Raw genomic sequence first — 22341 nt, 5'->3', positions numbered from 1 at the left:
CCCTGCAGCTCTCCATAGACTGAATACTGAACCCTGCAGCTCTCCATAGACTGAACACTGAGCCCTGCAGCTCTCCATAGACTGAACATTGAACCCTGCAGCTCTCCATAGACTGAACCCTGCAGCTCTCCATAGACTGAACAATGAACCCTGCAGCTCTTCATAGACTGAACCCTGTAGCCTTCCATAGACTGAATACTGAACCCTGCAGCTCTCCATAGACTGAACAATGAACCCTGCAGCTCTTCATAGACTGAACCCTCCATAGACTGAACCCTGAACCCTGCAGCTCTCCATAGACTGAACCCTGAACCCTGCAGCTCTCCATAGACTGAATACTAAACCCTGCAGCTCTCCATAAACTGAATACTGAACACCGAAACTCTCCATAGACTGAACCCTGAACCCTGCAGCTCTCCATAGACTGAACCCTGAACCCTGCAGCTCTCCATAGACTGAACCCTGCAGCTCTCCATAGACTGAATACTGAACCCAGCAGCTCTCCATAAACTGAATACTGAACCCTGAAACTCTCCATAGACTGAACCCTGCAGCTCTCCATAGACTGAATCCTGCAGCTCTCCATAGACTGAATACTGAACCCTGCAGCTCTCCATAAACTGAACCCTGAATCCTGCAGCTCTCCATAGACTGAATACTGAACCCTGCAGCTCTCCATAGACTGAATACTGAACCCTGCAGCTCTCCATAGACTGAATACTGAACCCTGCAGCTCTCCATAGACTGAATACTGAACCCTGCAGCTCTCCATAAACTGAACCCTGAACCCTGCAGCTCTCCATAAACTGAACCCTGAACCCTGCAGCTCTCCATAGACTGAATACTGAACCCTGCAGCTCTCCATAGACTGAATACTGAACCCTGCAGCTCTCCATAGACTGAACCCTGACCCCTGAACCCAGCAGCTCTCCATAGACTGAGCACTGAGCCCTGCAGCTCTCCATAGACTGAACCCTGAACCCAGCAGCTCTCCATAGACTGAACAGTTCCCTAGCAAAACCACTAAGCCCAGCAGACTGAGCTATGAATTTGATGGAATATATCTACTGATCGTGTGTTAATGTGACATTGTTCATTTGATAATTACAGGGTTTTAGTAACACAGCCGTCAATTCAGATAGAATTAAATATCTATTCCAATAATCAATTACAGTCTCAGCTAACCGACCAATCACTGGTTTGACTTTCCAGCCCAGTGACCTGTAACACTCTATAAGAAGGACAACAAGTGGGTGTATCAGTCCATAGTCTACTATAGAGGACCTTCCAGCATGAGACTAGTACAGAGACACTCAGAGTGATACAGTTTATAGCATTATTCACCAAAGTGAGGTCAAAATAGCCAAAGTGGAACATTTTCGAGGTCAGCTTTGATTTACTTTCCGCTCCTCTGGCCTTAAATGTGAAATTCTCTTTGGACTCTCACATTAGTGAATAGTGCTTTAAGTATCGGGTTAGAAGCAGCGGCAGACAATTCCAGAAAAGTGAGACGCGTTTCGCACTGCTCCAAGTGAAAATGATAAAATTACATTTCTTGCAAGTACTCTGGTCAAGAAGAAGGATAAAAACAGTGTGTGGAACCTGGATGAATAGACCCAAAGCATTGATATCCTTTTATAATGACGGGTGTGTGGCCCCAGCATCGCGGTATAGCGCTATATATAGCGATAGGCCCTATTCAGCAAATAAAATAATGTTTTTTAGAAGACGATACATCTTCCGTTTACAACTAATGCTCTGTTCAGCTTATCCAAACTTTCTACAGTGAATAGTTCTTAACCAATGAAATACTGGCTGTCAATAAATAGTTGATATATCTATATACAATATCTCTGTAAGTTCAAGAATCCTTTAGGCCTTGTATTCATCCATTATCCTTAGAACCTCATCCAGAATGGAAGGTCCAAGATCTAGCTCAAGTCGAAAAAGAGACTCGGATTTAGGAAGACTTTGTTCTTTGGAGTGTTCACTACATCTGTCGTCCTGTATGTGGTCTAAATTTTGTCCTGGACTTTGAGCACCACTTCCACTGATAGATCCTTCGGACGAGCTCATGGAAGCTTCCAGAAATCGACTTTGTCCGTCTTGGGAGATTGATGAAAATGACATATCGTCTTCTCTTCGGAATGATCCGTTCCCATAGCTAACGGACATCGAACGTTGGCTTGGGACGTCTTCCAAGTGCAACCGAGGAGGTTTTGGAGGAGCCTTTTCTTGACTCTGGGTTCCAGTGAACGCTGGCAGTGACACTGCATTTTTTAAAAAGGGGCGATAACTCCCAGAGCTGAAATGAGTATGTAACTCTTCGTTTGAGCCAGTTTCCGTGTCCTTCATTATCAATTTGTGGCTCAAGTTTGGGAGCAGATCATACTTTCCTTGCAAGAAAGACAACTCTCCAAACATATCCCCTTCTCCATGGACTCCAATGTGAGCACTGTGCCTGAAATCACCCAAAGGAGGACTAATCATTTCCCTCGATAGCATGTCTCTAAGTTTGGGCTTTTTCCCCCTCTTGGGAGTTGAGGTCTTTAAATAGATGGGAGTTTTGGCTGGCATCTCACCCTCCCTTACTCAATGAAAACTCTAGAAGTCGGAATGAATTAGACTTTGTATTGAGAGCCTCAGTCACAAGAATTTAAAACAAGATAAATTCCATCCTAACTCCGGATATACACGACTGTTTCCTTCACGATGGTCTTCGGGGGAAACAAGATGTTGGTGGAACCTGAAAAAAACAAAAATTAACAATTATTTCAGAAGCTGGATACTTAAAGGTCACAAAACAGTAGCAATTTGAGGACAACGTATACCGGAATAAAAAAAAACAACAACTCCATTTCTAAAAGCAGAAATAGAATAACACATCACGTAGCACTTAAATTGAATAGATCAGCGACCAGGATCAAAGGTTTGACATCTCGATGAAAACTCCCCGTAACTGCGGACTCTGTGTCCACATGAGACTGGTATAAATAGATTTCCGGGGGAAGCGCCGAAAGGAGGGATGTTTCCTTCCCGTAAAACAAACAGGATGGATCCTCCTCAGTAATAGAATGTATCACCAATAATGCCGGGAAAATCTCTGTATCCCACTGGGCAAAACTTTCACTATTACGGTCATTATTCCCCATCCCAGGGGAACCACCATCATCACTGCAATATAGTGCACTTAGCGAGCCAAAGGTAGAAAATAATAGGTGAGCTGGACTACTATAAGAGTAAATCAAACCCTGTATTGTACAGTGTGGGGAAGATCAGACTCTGTATTGTACAGTATGCGGAGGTCAGACTCTGTATTGTATGGGGGAGATCAGACCCTGTATTGTACAGTGTGGGGGAGATCAGACTCTGTATTGTACAGTATGGGGGAGATCAGACCCTGTATTGTACAGTGTGGGGGAGATCAGACACTATTGTACAGTATGGGGGAGATCAGACTCTATTGTACAGTATGGGGGAGATCAGACTCTGTATTGTACAGCATGGGGGAGATCAGACTCTGTATTGTACAGCATGGGGGAGATCAGACTCTGTATTGTACAGCGTGTGGGAGATCAGACTCTGTATTGTACAGTGTGTGGGAGATCAGACTCTGTATTGTACAGCGTGTGGGAGATCAGACTCTGTATTGTACAGCGTGTGGGAGATCAGACTCTGTATTGTACAGCGTGTGGGAGATCAGACCCTGTATTGTACAGCGTGTGGGAGATCAGACCCTGTATTGTACAGTGTGGGGGAGATCAGACCCTGTATTGTACAGTGTGGGGGAGATCAGACCCTGTATTGTACAGTGTGGGGGAGATCAGACCCTGTATTGCACAGTGTGGGGGAGATCAGACCCTGTATTGTACAGTATGGGGGAGATCAGACTCTGTATTGTACAGTATGGGGGAGATCAGACTCTGTATTGTACAGTATGGGGGAGATCAGACTCTGTATTGTACAGTATGGGGGAGATCAGACCCTGTATTGTACAGTATGGGGGAGATCAGACCCTGTATTGTACAGTGTGGGGGAGATCAGACCCTGTATTGTACAGTGTGGGGGAGATCAGACCCTGTATTGTACAGTGTGGGGGAGATCAGACCCTGTATTGTACAGTATGGGGGGATCAGACCCTGTATTGTACAGTGTGGGGAGATCAGACTCTGTATTGTACAGTGTGGGGGAGATCAGACCCTGTATTGTACAGTGTGGGGGAGATCAGACTCTGTATTATACAGTGTGGGGGGAGATCAGACCTTGTATTGTACAGTGTGGGGGAGATCAGACCCTGTATTGTACAGTGTGGGGAGATCAGACTCTGTATTGTACAGTGTGGGGGAGATCAGACCCTGTATTGTACAGTGTGGGGAGATCAGACTCTGTATTGTACAGTGTGGGGGAGATCAGACCCTATATTGTACAGTGTGGGGGAGATCAGACCTTGTATTGTACAGTGTGAGGAGATCAGACCCTGTATTGTACAGTGTGAGGAGATCAGACCCTGTATTGTACAGTATGGGGGAGATCAGACTCTGTATTGTACAATATGGGGGAGATCATACTCTGTATTGTACAGTTGCTAACGTATGGCTGTGTGAGTTGTTTCCTTGCGTGTTATATAGGATCAGGATGGGGCAGTAGAGGGATAAATCCTATCCTGTCTCAGACAGTTTCCCAGCTCAATGCAGCCCTCCCGGGGAGCTAAGTATATACAGAATAATCTAATAATCCCTGCGCTTTGCATGTCAGCAGTATACAGAACACAGACCAGTGTGGATCGGGAAACCTTCACATGGCTGGGCAGCCTAGGGTAGGCAAAGCATCATGGGATATGTAGTCCACAACAAAACAGTGCAAAAGCAAACATAGGTCAATGGTCAGTTCCTCTACACAAGGGAAACAGATTAAAGACAGCCTAGCTGAAAAAACCGTCCGCTATTCAACGTCAAAACTGAGACCAAAAAAGCCGATAGCACAGTTCTGCTCACAGCTCGGCTATTTTAGCCTGAATTTTATAATCCAGATTTAAATTCACCACAAATCACAGTCTGCGAGTAGGCCCGGTCTATAACACATAAAAATAGCAGCCTTTATCCCAACATAATTCACTTTAATTTGCTTTATACATATTAAAATGTAGAAATCTAAGCCAAAAATACATTGATACCATACAGTGTTGGGTTTTATTTATTTTTTTAAGATGACTAAGTAACATTTTTATAAATAAAAAGTAATTTTAGTAACAGATTTACAAGTTTTGATAACTTTTGCCATTAGTTACGCACCGAGGATTAATGCCAAATTATGTCCAGTTTGGTGATAAATGGCGGCTATAACGCGAATGATCAGATTATCACTGCGGCTCTGACCGTCTGCTAATAAATATCCCACAAACTGTGCCCGTTAGAAGTGGTTCTCCCTGTCTTAATAATAATGGTTTATCCCTCGGCAGATGGCGTTAATACTGATATATCTTGTATTACAGAGCCAGCTGTCCCCCCCCCCCCTTGCAGCGGGGGAGTCAGTCCGCTGTGGCCTCTCTATAAGCCATAATTCTCTCCTTTTACAGCCAGAATGGGATGTTAAAATGAAAATAAATAATTTTATATGATTAATACTTCCTGTTTTCATATATTTCCCAGTCGCTTCCTTCAACATGTAGAATAGAAACTCTGGCATTCAATGTAAAATCATAGCCCGCCATTTCCTCACATTATCCCACAGCATTTTATGGGACTTTTCACATAGGAATTATAGTTCATTGATCCAAAATGGAGTCATGTTTGCCCCCCTCTTTGGACACTGGTCAGACACGTTTGCCCCCTGGTCAGACACGTTTGCCCCCCCCGTCCCCCCCCCCGGGAATGAATATTTACCTACTGGCACTGCGAGTGAGCGGTGAATTCTCTGCGGGCCTGCTTGGAGAGCTTGTTAGGCCTACCAGTCTCCATGGTACCTTCGTTCAATCAAAACTTTAACTCCAGAAAATATAATTTAGTCACCCTCTCTGTGAGAGCAGAACTAACTAAATAAATTGACATTTTAAAACAAAAAAAATTAGATCCTGAGCTGATAACTCCAGATAACACGGGGGTTACTCTAACTCCAGATAACACGGGGGTTACTCTAACTCCAGATAACACGGGGGTTACTCTAACTCCAGATAACACGGGGGTTACTCTAACTCCAGATAACACGGGGGTTACTCTAACTCCAGATAACACGGGGGTTACTCTAACTCCAGATAACACGGGGGTTACTCTAACTCCAGATAACACGGGGGTTACTCTAACTCCAGATAACACGGGGGTTACTCTAACTCCAGATAACACGGGGGTTACTCTAACTCCAGATAACACGGGGGTTACTCTAACTCCAGATAGTACCGGGTTACTATAACGCCAGATAACACGGGGGTTACTTTAACGCCAGATAACGTGGGGGTTACTATAATGCCAGATAACGCCGGGGTTACTATAACTCCAGATAGCGCGGGGTTACTATAACTCCAGATAGTGCGGGGTTACTATAACTCCAGATAACGCAAGGGTTACTATAACTCCAGATAACGCAGGGGTTACTATAACTCCAGATAACGCAGGGGTTACTATAACTCCAGATAACGCAGGGGTTACTCTAACTCCAGATAACGCAGGGGTTACTCTAACTCCAGATAACGCAGGGGTTACTCTAACTCCAGATAACGCAGGGGTTACTCTAACTCCAGATAACGCAGGGGTTACTCTAACTCCAGATAACGCAGGGGTTACTCTAACTCCAGATAACGCAGGGGTTACTCTAACTCCAGATAACGCAGGGGTTACTCTAACTCCAGATAACGCAGGGGTTACTCTAACTCCAGATAACGCAGGGGTTACTCTAACTCCAGATAGCGCAGGGGTTACTCTAACTCCAGATAGCGCAGGGGTTACTCTAACTCCAGATAACGCAGGGGTTACTCTAACTCCAGATAACGCAGGGGTTACTCTAACTCCAGATAACGCAGGGGTTACTCTAACTCCAGATAACGCAGGGGTTACTCTAACTCCAGATAACGCAGGGGTTACTCTAACTCCAGATAGCGCAGGGTTACTCTAACTCCAGATAACACGGGGGTTACTCTAACTCCAGATAGCACGGGGGTTACTCTAACTCCAGATAGCACGGGGGTTACTATAACGCCAGATAACACGGGGGTTACTATAACTCCAGATAGCGCGGGGTTACTATAACTCCAGATAACGCAGGGGTTACTCTAACTCCAGATAACGCGGGGGTTACTCTAACTCCAGATGACGCGGGGGTTACTCTAACTCCAGATGACGCGGGGGTTACTCTAACGCCAGATAACGCGGGGGTTACTTTAACGCCAGATAACGCGGGGGTTACTCTAACTCCAGATAACACGGGGGTTACTCTAACTCCAGATAACACGGGGGTTACTCTAACTCCAGATAACACGGGGGTTACTCTAACTCCAGATAACACGGGGGTTACTCTAACTCCAGATAACACGGGGGTTACTCTAACTCCAGATAACACGGGGGTTACTCTAACTCCAGATAACACGGGGGTTACTCTAACTCCAGATAACACGGGGGTTACTCTAACTCCAGATAACACGGGGGTTACTCTAACTCCAGATAACACGGGGGTTACTCTAACTCCAGATAACACGGGGGTTACTCTAACTCCAGATAACACGGGGGTTACTCTAACTCCAGATAACACGGGGGTTACTCTAACTCCAGATAACACGGGGGTTACTCTAACTCCAGATAACACGGGGGTTACTCTAACTCCAGATAACACGGGGGTTACTCTAACTCCAGATAACACGGGGGTTACTCTAACTCCAGATAACACGGGGGTTACTCTAACTCCAGATAACACGGGGGTTACTCTAACTCCAGATAACACGGGGGTTACTCTAACTCCAGATAACACGGGGGTTACTCTAACTCCAGATAACACGGGGGTTACTCTAACTCCAGATAACACGGGGGTTACTCTAACTCCAGATAACACGGGGGTTACTCTAACTCCAGATAACACGGGGGTTACTCTAACTCCAGATAACACGGGGGTTACTCTAACTCCAGATAACACGGGGGTTACTCTAACTCCAGATAACACGGGGGTTACTCTAACTCCAGATAACACGGGGGTTACTCTAACTCCAGATAACGCGGGGGTTACTCTAACTCCAGATAACGCGGGGGTTACTCTAACTCCAGATAACGCGGGGGTTACTCTAACTCCAGATAGCGCGGGGTTACTCTAACTCGATATAACGCAGGGGTTACTCTAAATCCAGATAACGCGGGGGTTACTCTAACGCCAGATAACGCGGGGGTTACTCTAACTCCAGATAGCGCGGGGGTTACTCTAACTCCAGATAGCGCGGGGTTACTATAAGGCCAGATAACACGGGGGTTACTATAACTCCAGATAGCACGGGGTTACTCTAACTCCCGATAGCACGGGGTTACTCTAACTCCAGATAACACGGGGGTTACTCTAACTCCCGATAGTACCGGGTTACTATAACGCCAGATAACACGGGGGTTACTTTAACGCCAGATAACGTGGGGGTTACTATAATGCCAGATAACGCCGGGGTTACTATAACTCCAGATAGCGCGGGGTTACTCTAACTCCAGATAACACGGGGGTTACTCTAACTCCAGATAGTACCGGGTTACTATAACGCCAGATAACACGGGGGTTACTTTAACGCCAGATAACGTGGGGGTTACTATAATGCCAGATAACGCCGGGGTTACTATAACTCCAGATAGCGCGGGGTTACTATAACTCCAGATAGCGCGGGGTTACTATAACTCCAGATAACGCAGGGGTTACTATAACTCCAGATAACGCAGGGGTTACTATAACTCCAGATAACGCAGGGGTTACTATAACTCCAGATAACGCAGGGGTTACTATAACTCCAGATAACGCAGGGGTTACTCTAACTCCAGATAACACGGGGGTTACTCTAACTCCAGATAACGCAGGGGTTACTCTAACTCCAGATAACGCAGGGGTTACTCTAACTCCAGATAACGCAGGGGTTACTCTAACTCCAGATAACTCAGGGGTTACTCTAACTCCAGATAACTCAGGGGTTACTCTAACTCCAGATAACTCAGGGGTTACTCTAACTCCAGATAACTCAGGGGTTACTCTAACTCCAGATAACTCAGGGGTTACTCTAACTCCAGATAACTCAGGGGTTACTCTAACTCCAGATAACTCAGGGGTTACTCTAACTCCAGATAACTCAGGGGTTACTCTAACTCCAGATAACTCAGGGGTTACTCTAACTCCAGATAACTCAGGGGTTACTCTAACTCCAGATAACTCAGGGGTTACTCTAACTCCAGATAACTCAGGGGTTACTCTAACTCCAGATAACTCAGGGGTTACTCTAACTCCAGATAACTCAGGGGTTACTCTAACTCCAGATAACTCAGGGGTTACTCTAACTCCAGATAACTCAGGGGTTACTCTAACTCCAGATAACTCAGGGGTTACTCTAACTCCAGATAACTCAGGGGTTACTCTAACTCCAGATAACTCAGGGGTTACTCTAACTCCAGATAACTCAGGGGTTACTCTAACTCCAGATAACTCAGGGGTTACTCTAACTCCAGATAACTCAGGGGTTACTCTAACTCCAGATAACGCGGGGGTTACTTTAACGCCAGATAACGCGGGGGTTACTTTAACGCCAGATAACGCGGGGGTTACTTTAACGCCAGATAACGCGGGGGTTACTTTAACGCCAGATAACGCGGGGGTTACTTTAACGCCAGATAACGCGGGGGTTACTTTAACGCCAGATAACGCGGGGGTTACTTTAACGCCAGATAACGCGGGGGTTACTTTAACGCCAGATAACGCGGGGGTTACTTTAACGCCAGATAACGCGGGGGTTACTTTAACGCCAGATAACGCGGGGGTTACTTTAACGCCAGATAACGCGGGGGTTACTTTAACGCCAGATAACGCGGGGGTTACTTTAACGCCAGATCGCGCGGGGGTTGCTATAACGCCAGATCACGCGGGGGTTGCTATAACGCCAGATAACGCAGGGGTTACTTTAACGGCAGATAACGCAGGGGTTACTTTAACGGCAGATAACGCTGGGTTACTTTAACGCCAGATAACACAGGGGTTACTATAATGCCAGATAACACAGGGGTTACTATAATGCCAGATAACACAGGGGTTACTATAATGCCAGATAACGCGGGGGTTGCTATAACGCCAGATAACGCGGGGGTTGCTTTAACGGCAGATAACGCGGGGGTTACTTTAACGGCAGATAACGCTGGGTTACTTTAACGCCAGATAACGCGGGGGTTACTTTAACGCCAGATAACGTGGGGGTTACTATAATGCCAGATAACACAGGGGTTACTATAATGCCAGATAACACAGGGGTTACTATAATGCCAGATAACGCGGGGGTTGCTATAACGGCAGATAACGCGGGGGTTACTTTAACGGCAGATAACGCGGGGGTTACTTTAACGGCAGATAACGCGGGGGTTACTCTAACTCCAGATAACGCGGGGTTACTATAATGCCAGATAACGCGGGGTTACTATAATGCCAGATAACGCGGGGTTACTATAATGCCAGATAACGCGGGGGTTACTTTAACGCCAGATAACGCGGGGGTTACTTTAACGCCAGATAACGCGGGGGTTACTTTAACGCCAGATAACGCGGGGGTTACTTTAACGCCAGATAACGCGGGGGTTACTTTAACGCCAGATAACGCGGGGGTTACTTTAACGCCAGATAACGCGGGGGTTACTTTAACGCCAGATAACGCGGGGGTTACTTTAACGCCAGATAACGCGGGGGTTACTTTAACGCCAGATCGCGCGGGGGTTACTTTAACGCCAGATCGCGCGGGGGTTGCTATAACGCCAGATCACGCGGGGGTTGCTATAACGCCAGATAACGCAGGGGTTACTTTAACGGCAGATAACGCAGGGGTTACTTTAACGGCAGATAACGCAGGGGTTACTTTAACGGCAGATAACGCTGGGTTACTTTAACGCCAGATAACACAGGGGTTACTATAATGCCAGATAACACAGGGGTTACTATAATGCCAGATAACGCGGGGGTTGCTATAACGCCAGATAACGCGGGGGTTGCTTTAACGGCAGATAACGCGGGGGTTACTTTAACGGCAGATAACGCTGGGTTACTTTAACGCCAGATAACGCGGGGGTTACTTTAACGCCAGATAACGTGGGGGTTACTATAATGCCAGATAACACAGGGGTTACTATAATGCCAGATAACACAGGGGTTACTATAATGCCAGATAACGCGGGGGTTGCTATAACGGCAGATAACGCGGGGGTTACTTTAACGGCAGATAACGCGGGGGTTACTTTAACGGCAGATAACGCGGGGGTTACTCTAACTCCAGATAACGCGGGGTTACTATAATGCCAGATAACGCGGGGTTACTATAATGCCAGATAACGCGGGGTTACTATAATGCCAGATAACGCGGGGTTACTATAATGCCAGATAACGCGGGGGTTACTATAATGCCAGATAACGCGGGGTTACTATAATGCCAGATAACGCGGGGTTACTATAATGCCAGATAACACAGGGGTTACTATTACGCCAGATAACGCGGGGGTTACTATAACGCCAGATAACGCATCTCCGCTGACCAATGGCCTCAAGCTGACCAAAGAATGGCGCTGGGCAAGGTGAACTTAGTTGAGTGCTCACAAATGAAAATCCATCTCCGGAAGCGTCATACAGACTGTTTTGTGCTCTCGCTATTTCAGAGGCTGACTGGTAGTATAATAGTGAGCTCTGCAGCCGAAACCAGATGATCTGTACGATCTATATGCACAAATACTGAATAAGCAGACAGAAATCTAGATTAATAGGTAAATACTATGAGCGATCAGCCTTGGGCTGTAGATGTGGAAATCACACACTTTGTGCACTTTGTGTCTGGAGTGTTTGCAGATCGCGCTCTGGGTAGACAACGCGATCGGTAACGCTTTATTAATAAACAGACAGAAATGGCCACTCCTCGAGATCAGCGGGAAATATAGACAGACACGGCTGCAGGGTGATTCCCACTGACACGAATCACCTGCTGGATTCACGTCAGACACATACCAACCCGTGGACACGGACAGCTTATCATGTATGATCTACATATAGACTCAGACATGTGACACATCGGGAAACAGACAAGGCCATGTTGGGGGTATTCATTAAGCAGCAATGGCCAAGCATGCCATGACCGATGATTGTGAAATAGATTTAACATGAAAGGATTCTCTATCCTAAACTTAGAAAACCACATCTCATCAAAGACAGTTATAGTCAGCGAATGTACATTCGGCGGTCCGGGCGATGTGGGTGTGGGGGTTAATACACAAACTATGAAACATACAACTAAAAACCTTTCGTTTTAGGCCAGATTTGGAATAATTGGACTATTCTGTTACCACGGCCTAAAACCCATTTCTGTTGTTTATTCCAGTCTTGAAATGCAACTACGTGTTATCGTAATATGACGACAAAACTAATCCAACGACCATGACGTACAATCAGGCCTGTGATATCACATCCTGGTTATAGTCCGCTGTGTGTCATGGCGTCAGACTGGAGGAACCTGATTGGTTGATTTTAAATGGTTTTATCCACCAATCAAAGCTGCATGTTTTACACCCAGTGGGTGCAAATTGGGCTAAAACACTTTAATGATGTGACACGTTCGTTAGGTTCGCCGTGTCGCCAGCGGTGACCCTGAGATTGCTCTCTAGTAAAACTATAATTCCCATGATGCTTTAAGTTGACGATGAATCATTGGAACTGAAGTTTTACAACAGCTGGGGGGGATAGGAATTTGTACACTCCTGCATAGAGGGGCAAACTCTCAGCAATAATGTCTGATGGGTCTGGAGTCAGAGCTGTGGTGAGGTAGGGGTTAACAGTCACCCAAGGCATGCTGGGTGTTTGTGAGAATACAGTGATCTCTGACCCCCCTCATCTCCTCCAGCCCCCCCATGGAACCAACAGGGGCCGCTATGAGAGGATGTGACAGATGGGGGACTTAACCCCTAAACTGCCATCTGGTGCCGGGTGAGGACACAGGAAGGGATTATACACAGACAATTAGGGCAGGATTTACTAAGAGGTGGAAAAGCAGAAGGTGAAAGTGGTTATAGTATTCTACAGAACGATCAGCCAGACTCCAATAAACATTAAACGGTCTTCTCACTAAACCAGGAGAAATGTACTGACCTGACAAGGGATAAACAGAATGTTAGAGCAAAACAGGCGAGCTGGAAGATTTATCTTAGTAAATTCCTCTCAATGTCTCCCTGTACCGCGACACAAATAACATTCACTCACAGGCGTTTGTGGGAAAAGTGACAGTTTAGCCCCAAATTTGCAAAACACTTCTCTTATTTGCACAATTGCCATCTTAATAAATATCGCCATCATTTCATTAGATCGGACCCATGCCCCCCCCATTGGGAAATGACATCCATACACCTGGTGTACAGGTACCCCTTTATTGGAGCAATCACGGCCCAGAGTGGCGGAGATATAGCCTTAGAATTGTCTGTTGGTTGTTTGTTTCTTGAATTACAACTCTCATCAATATCAGACAGACACAGGTCAACAATATTTGGGGGTCACTTTTATTTGCCCAGGCCCTTATGAAGAATGTAGATGGGAATGGATAGGGTCCAATTTCTCGGTTTCTACAAGATGTCTGCTCCTGAGAACCCCCTCTTCAAGTGAATAATGATGGTGGGAGACCTGGCTGGGCAGAGCGTCGTCAGCCGGCCCGGACTGCTCGGGAAATAAATGTCGATGGATCCAGCAGATGGGAGCAGCTATTCGGCTCCTGACACATTCTTGGCAAGGAGTCTTGGACAGGAGACAGCGTTTGGTAATGAATAAAGTAATCCAACCTTCTTGCAGCGACCAGCAGAGACCGGACCGCGATGCCTTAAATTAGAGTCGCAGGGGGTATTATGGAACTAGCCAGGCCGGTCACGTAGACTGAACACAGGAAGGACTGGACCAGTGAGACACAAAATACCCTGTCCCATCCATGCAATAAGGCAAAAACAACCAAAATGAACCATTCTCCAATTTTGCTCTTTTTAAGGTCAGCTACTTTGGTCTAAATTTTGCAATTCTCTCGTCATTTCCCAGCAGTTACACAAATAGGAAATAAACACCTCAGTGAACAGCATCTCAAAAAATCAAAAGAAGAGAACGAGATCATTTATTGCGATATACATTTTTTGCTTTTGTAATTGTATTATATTCTGCAGAAGTTTGCACAAGAAGTGTACAGGACTACAGATTAATTCTAGATGTGAGACCCGTTGTGGTGGATTCCAGTTCCCCGGGGGGATCAACAGGAATTTTGGGATTAGAGAGTTAAAGGAACATTATTAGCATTAGGGATATAAAGCTGTATTCCTAACGCTATAGTGTCCCTGTCACTACTTGTATTAACACCCCCCATGTGCAATAAAATAAAAAAAGGGAGCTGCTGATCTCTCCGCCTCCTGTGATGTCACTGAGGAGGCATGACCTTCTCCGCAATGGTCCAATCCAATGCTTCTCATACAGGAACTCACTTGAAACAATGATTTCCTACGGGGGGGGGGGGGGGGGGGGGCTTCCACGTCATGTGACTGGGTTTTACTGGGTCAGTGCAGCAGAATCAGGAAGACAACCCCTAGAGGAGGATTTAGCCCAGTGATGTACACAATGCCGTTTATCTAAACCTCTGAGTTTTACATCACAGAGTTACGTTGAGGACATTGCGATGGTATGGTCTGGGTAACTACGCCCGGATAATTCTAATCCCAGCAGTGATGGCAAAACATTCTCAATTCTCCATTATTCAGGATTTAGAGAACAAACTTCAACAAGTCAGATTCCTAAATGAATCCTTATCCATCGCTGACACTTTCCACATTCATGAGGTCTTACGTAAACCTAATTTATCACATATCGAAAAATGGATAAGAAAACGTCAAAGAAAATTGTGGAATGTGCCTGATGATTCCATTGGTTTCTATGGCGACTCCTGCGCTTTTAGAACTTTGCCCAATTTGTTGTTTGAGACACTTTAGTCTTCAGCCAAAGTAAGATACGCACAAAATCATCGTTTTTCAATTACGGTTTGCGCACGTCAGTGATTCGTTGCCAAGAAACAAACTTTATCGCCATCTAGTTTATAATTACATGAATTACCTCCCTTCACCTGAATAGTACTTAACGCAAAGTATAATTTTGTAAGAAAGTGAGTTTTTAAATAGATCTCCCCCATTGGGGTGCAGACAATACGTGTGTTTGATGAGAATTCCTCCTTCGGGAGCGGTGGATATCGCAGGCGTTATTCATTTACAATAATCTCAATTATCACAGGTGCCTGTTCTAAAGAATGTTAAAAATAGCCCTCGCCCTGTCTTCAGGGATAAACAATGCGTCGCCCCATTCCCAACATCTGCAATGGGAGCGTCACAGACAGATACGCTTTATTTCTTAATCGCGGAGCAGAAATATTTTATTGTAACAAAATGCAGCTAATGTATAGATTAACAAATATACTTTGAACCATTTCGCCACTTCCAATATGGCGTCTAGAGAAGGTCACAACGAGTACTATCTGTAGGAAGACCGGTAGCTACCTGTATTGTGTTTAATATAAAATAACTCCCTCATTCCATTATAAGAGATTCAAAGTGAATTTATAGAGACTGTTAAATGTCCGTGCAGAGCGGCTGACTGAAAATATAGACAAATGACTCCAGTTTAGCTATTTTGGTCTCCAGACGATGCACACGTTGGTAAATACCCGGGTTAATCTAGGCATTAGCTACCTGGCTGACACACAGCACACGTAAAACCAGGACTATGACAGAGAGCATCCAACTTACATACAGAGGGTCCCGGAATCTAAGCAGCACCATAACCACATCTCATTACGGTGGTTATGGTGCTGGTAGGCTGAAGGGAACTGCCCATTGCCTATTAGTACCATAACCACTACAAGCAGTGATTCCTGCACATAGACTGCCTTTTATCCTAATAAAATGAAGGAATTATTCAGGGCAGTGAGTGGTATTGGGGATAATGGTTCCAGTCAGTGTTAGTTACAGAAATGGTATATTTATCCTGACTGCTATATAGCCTGGCAGTGAATGGTTAAATAATATTTAGAGCTCATACACCTATATCACTGGCCTCCTTCCTGGTACTGAGATTTACTGTAATCAGAGCCCAGCACATCACCTCTGATTACCTGTCTGGGTGAAGGGAAACACAATCACTAAGAATATAGCAGGGACCCCATCACACTCAGGCAGCACAACTAATGAAGATAACAGTGATCCCCATCACACCCAGGCAGCACAGCTAATGAGGACAGCAATGATCCCCATCACACCAAGGCAGCACAGCTAATGAGGACTGCAATGATCCCCATCACACTCAGGCAGCCCAGCTGTTGAGGACAGCAGTGATCCCCATCACACTCAGGCAGCAAAGCTGATGAGAACAGCAATGATCCCCATCACACTCAGGCAGCACAGCTGATGAGGACAGCAGAGATACCCATCACACTCAGGCAGCACAGCTGATGAGGACAGCAGAGATCCCATCACACTCAGGCAGCACAGCTGATGAGGAAAGCAACGATCCCCATCACACTCAGGCAGCACAGCTGATGAGGACAGCAATGATCCCCATCACACTCAGGCAGCACAGCTGATGAGGACAGCAATGATCCCCATCACACTCAGGCAGTCCAGCTGATGAGGACAGCAATGATCCCCATCACACTCAGGCAGCACAGCTGATGAGGACAGCAGTGATCCCCATCACACTCAGGCAGCACAGCTGATGAGGACAGCAGTGATCCCCATCACACTCAGGCAGCACAGCTGATGAGGACAGCAGTGATCCCCATCACACTCAGGCAGCACAGCTGATGAGGACAGCAGTGATCCCCATCACACTCAGGCAGCACAGCTGATGAGGACAGCAGAGATCCCATCACACTCAGGCAGCACAACTAATGAAGATAACAGTGATCCCCATCACACCCAGGCAGCACAGCTAATGAGGACAGCAATGATCCCCATCACACCAAGGCAGCACAGCTAATGAGGACTGCAATGATCCCCATCACACTCAGGCAGCCCAGCTGTTGAGGACAGCAGTGATCCCCATCACACTCAGGCAGCAAAGCTGATGAGAACAGCAATGATCCCCATCACACTCAGGCAGTATCCATGGCCCAGCTCCCAGCATGCAGCCCTGCAGCCTTACCTGCTGAGAGTGATGCTTCTAGTCCAAACACAGCGCAGGATCTGCCAGAGACTCAGCCTGAGAGCAGGGACACAGCGAGTGGGCGGGGTCACACAGTGAGTGGGCGGGGTTACAAGTGAGTGGGCGGGGTCATAGCAACCTTCACCTTCTCCTGCCCTCACTGTGACGTCACAGCTCCCACTAACTCCTTCACTGCTGGACTCACTGCAACCAGGACAGGCTGAGCCTGAGACAGGACTGTCATCACTACAACCACTGCAATCACTGCAACCATTGCAATCACTACAACCACTGCAACCACTACAACCACTGCAACCACTACAACCACTGCAATCACTGCAACCACTGCATGTTATCAGGACAGGCTCAGACAGTGCTGCAATCGCTGCATGTTATCAGGACAGGCTCAGACAGTGCTGCAATCGCTGCATGTTATCAGGACAGGCTCAGCCAGTGCTGCAATCGCTGCATGTTATCAGGACAGGCTCAGACAGTGCTGCAATCACTGCATGTTATCAGGACAGGCTCAGACAGTGCTGCAATCGCTGCATGTTATCAGGACAGGCTCAGACAGTGCTGCAATCACTGCATGTTATCAGGACAGGCTCAGACAGCACTCGGTTTATATCTAATGTAGGGGATCTGACGTTATCAGGACAGGCTCAGACAGTGCTGGGTTTATATCTAATGCAGGGGATCTGACCGCACGTTATCAGGACAGGCTCAGACAGCGCTGGGTTTCTATATAATGGAGGGGATCTGACGTTATCAGGACAGGCTCAGACAGCGCTGGGTTTCTATATAATGGAGGGGATCTGACGTTATCAGGACAGGCTCAGAAAGCGCTGGGTTTATATCTAATGCAGGGGATCTGACGTTATCAGGACAGGCGCAGACAGCGCTGGGTTTCTATATAATGGAGGGGATCTGACGTTATCAGGACAGGCTCAGACAGTGCTGGGTTTCTATATAATGCAGGGCATCTGACGTTATCAGGACAGGCTCTGTTCATGCTTTGCTTGGATTTAACGTGGGGGGGATCCTTGATTGCAGAATGTTTGGGGTTTTCTGTTGCGAAGCTTCCATTCATTTCCTTTCTCCACAATAAGCGTTTCGTACTCACTTCCCCAATCAGACATTCAAAGGTTCATAGAAAGCAGAGAAATTACGGAGAACGCAATGGCAAACAGGGAATTCGTGGAAAGACCAGCTTGACGTGTAAATATAGATCTGCCAATTAGCAGAATGAATCGTTAGAATGGTGAATCGTGTAAATAAAATGTTCCGTTCATACAGATACTTTGTACTTTGACTATTTCAGTTTAACGTTTCAGATTCCCTTTGTTCCTAAGAATTCGCTGTTTAACACACGCTCGCTGCTTGTCCCTGGCTGCGCACCCCACGTTCTGGGAGTTCCTTGGAGTATTTTGCAATAAGTCAATGTGATGTCGTCCTGTCTCCTGCCTTTCTTTCACTTCTTAATCATTTCCATCCTAAACAATCGAGTTTCCAGAAAGTGAGTCATGGGATTGTCCATAATGGGAAGGATTTCCCCCAATCCATTGGTTGTGCAATTCACAGAGTCAGGGATGAGTGCGCTATAGAGAGAGCCCTATCCGTAATAAACATGGAATCTCTGTGCAATCTGACATTCATAGTCTGGGACAGGAAAATAGTTCATTAACTGCTCACACTATTATCAGTTAGTTTCATACCTTAAACGCAGAGTATAAATCGCACTGAATTACATAATAGACTTAATAAAAAAATAACACATTGGAAAAAAAATCTCCAGTTAAAATATTCATTACTTGGCAATTTATCGTAATTATTTGAAAATGTGATTCAATGCTTTCCTATGAGGGATACCACATCGTGTGACGGACTTTTACTGACACAGTGACAACCACTTCAGGCACCAAAACAACTTCATCTATAGGAAAGAAGACCCTGGTGGCACGCGGAGTAATGTGTCTGAGTGTATAACAGAGCTCCACAGCAATAGTACTCCCAGTAATGTGTCTGAGTGTATAACAGAGCTCCACAGTAATAGTACTCCCAGTAATGTGTCTGAGTGTATAACAGAGCTCCACAGCAATAATACTCCCAGTAATGTGTCTGAGTGTATAACAGAGCTCCACAGTAATAGTACTCCCAGTAATGTGTCTGAGTATAACATAGCCCCACAGCAATAATACTCCCAGTAATGTGTCTGAGTGTATAACAGAGCTCCACGGCAATAATACTCCCAGTAATGTGTCTGCGTGTATAACAGAGCTCCACAGCAATAATACTCCCAGTAATGTGTCTGAGTGTAACAGAGCCCCACAGCAATAATACTCCCAGTAATGTGTCTGAGTGTAACAGAGCCCCACAGCAATAATACTCCCAGTAATGTGTCTGAGTGTATAACAGAGCTCCACAGCAATAATACTCCCAGTAATGTGTCTGAGTGTATAACAGAGCCCCACAGCACTAATACTCCCAGTAATGTGTCTGAGTGTATAACAGAGCTCCACAGCAATAATACTCCCAGTAATGTGTCAGATTGTATAACAGAACTCCACAGTAATAATACTCCCAGTAATGTGTCTGAATGTATAACAGAGCTCCACAGTAATAATACTCCCAGTAATGTGTCAGATTGTATAACAGAGCTCCACAGTAATAATACTCCCAGTAATGTGTCTGAGTGTATAACAGAGCTCCACAGCAATAATACTCCCAGTAATGTGTCAGATTGTATAACAGAGCTCCACAGCAATAATACTCCCAGTAATGTGTCTGAGTGTATAACAGAGCTCCACAGCTATAATACTCCCAGTAATGTGTCAGATTGTATAACAGAACTCCACAGCAATAATACTCCCAGTAATGTGTCTGAGTGTATAACAGAGCTCCACAGCAATAATACTCCCAGTAATGTGTCTGAGTGTATAACAGAGCTCCACAGCAATAATACTCCCAGTAATGTGTCTGAGTGTATAACAGAGCTCCACAGCAATAATACTCCCAGTAATGTCTGAGTGTATAACAAAGCTCCACAGCAATAATACTCCCAGTAATGTGTCTGCGTGTATAACAGAGCTCCACAGCAATAATACTCCCAGTAATGTGTCTGAGTGTATAACAGAGCTCCACAGCAATAATACTCCCAGTAATGTGTCTGAGTGTATAACAGAGCTCCACAGCAATAATACTCCCAGTAATGTGTCTGAATGTATAACAGAGCTCCACAGTAATAATACTCCCAGTAATGTGTCTGAGTGTATAACAGAGCTCCACAGCAATAATACTCCCAGTAATGTGTCTGAGTGTATAACAGAGCTCCACAGCAATAATACTCCCAGTAATGTGTCTGAGTGTAACAGAGCCCCACAGCAATAATACTCCCAGTAATGTGTCTGAGTGTATAACAGAGCTCCACAGCAATAATACTCCCAGTAATGTGTCTGAGTGTATAACAGAGCTCCACAGCAATAATACTCCCAGTAATGTGTCTGAGTGTATAACAGAGCTCCACAGCAATAATACTCCCAGTAATGTCTGAGTGTATAACAAAGCTCCACAGTAAAAATACTCCCAGTAATGTGTCTGCGTGTATAACAGAGCTCCACAGCAATAATACTCCCAGTAATGTGTCTGAGTGTAACAGAGCCCCACAGCAATAATACTCCCAGTAATGTGTCTGAGTGTATAACAGAGCTCCACAGCAATGATACTCCCAGTAATGTGTCAGATTGTATAACAGAACTCCACAGTAATAATACTCCCAGTAATGTGTCTGAATGTATAACAGAGCTCCACAGTAATAATACTCCCAGTAATGTGTCTGAGTGTATAACAGAGCTCCACAGCAATAATACTCCCAGTAATGTGTCAGATTGTATAACAGAGCTCCACAGCAATAATACTCCCAGTAATGTGTCTGAGTGTATAACAGAGCTCCACAGCTATAATACTCCCAGTAATGTGTCAGATTGTATAACAGAACTCCACAGCAATAATACTCCCAGTAATGTGTCTGAGTGTATAACAGAGCTCCACAGCAATAATACTCCCAGTAATGTGTCTGAGTGTATAACAGAGCTCCATAGCAATAATACTCCCAGTAATGTGTCTGAGTGTATAACAGAGCTCCACAGCAATAATACTCCCAGTAATGTCTGAGTGTATAACAAAGCTCCACAGTAAAAAATACTCCCAGTAATGTGTCTGCATGTATAACAGAGCTCCACAGCAATATTACTCCCAGTAATGTGTCTGAGTGTAACAGAGCCCCACAGCAATAATACTCCCAGTAATGTGTCAGATTGTATAACAGAACTCCACAGTAATAATACTCCCAGTAATGTGTCTGAATGTATAACAGAGCTCCACAGTAATAATACTCCCAGTAATGTGTCTGAGTGTATAACAGAGCTCCACAGCAATAATACTCCCAGTAATGTGTCAGATTGTATAACAGAACTCCACAGCAATAATACTCCCAGTAATGTGTCTGAGTGTATAACAGAGCTCCACAGCAATAATACTCCCAGTAATGTGTCTGAGTGTATAACAGAGCTCCACAGTAATAATACTCCCAGTAATGTGTCTGAGTGTATAACAGAGCTCCACAGTAATAATACTCCCAGTAATGTGTCTGAGTGTATAACAGAGCTCCACAGCAATAATACTCCCAGTAATGTGTCTGAGTGTATAACAGAGCTCCACGGCAATAATACTCCCAGTAATGTGTCTGAGTGTATAACAGAGCTCCACAGCAATAATACTCCCAGTAATGTGTCTGAGTGTGTAACATAGCTCCACAGCAATAATACTCCCAGTAATATGTCTTTAACTACAATAACTGTGTTTAGAAATCAGTCTGTGTAAATAAGATACATTGTTCTGCTGCTAACTTATATTTACATTCCATTATATTATAGTTACATAGCTAAAAGAGACTTGGTCCAT

The 22341-nt window shown here is 45.3% G+C and overlaps 1 protein-coding gene across 1 annotated transcript; it reads right to left on the bottom strand.

Annotated features, from left to right (window-relative positions):
* Positions 1-916: 916 nt before the first annotated feature.
* LOC134573430 (cdc42 effector protein 2-like) lies at positions 917-17418 on the bottom strand. The gene is made up of 2 exons (XM_063433192.1): positions 17383-17418; positions 917-2746 (listed from the first exon to the last, which is right to left on the bottom strand). The coding sequence occupies exon 2, from the start codon at positions 2575-2577 to the stop codon at positions 1873-1875; it is 705 nt and encodes a 234-aa protein (XP_063289262.1). The 5' UTR covers positions 2578-2746; positions 17383-17418; the 3' UTR covers positions 917-1872.
* Positions 17419-22341: the final 4923 nt, after the last annotated feature.

The sequence above is a fragment of the Pelobates fuscus genome, chromosome 9, assembly GCF_036172605.1.
Source record: "Pelobates fuscus isolate aPelFus1 chromosome 9, aPelFus1.pri, whole genome shotgun sequence".
NCBI classification, from domain to species: domain Eukaryota; kingdom Metazoa; phylum Chordata; class Amphibia; order Anura; family Pelobatidae; genus Pelobates; species Pelobates fuscus.
Note: the sequence above shows the minus strand (reverse complement) of the source record. Positions and strands in the feature narration are given on the sequence as shown.

What these genes read in the sequence shown, in the direction of transcription:
- LOC134573430 (XM_063433192.1), bottom strand. Translation starts at nt 2,577, where the DNA reads ATGCCAGCCAAAACTCCCATCTATTTAAAGACCTCAACTCCCAAGAGG.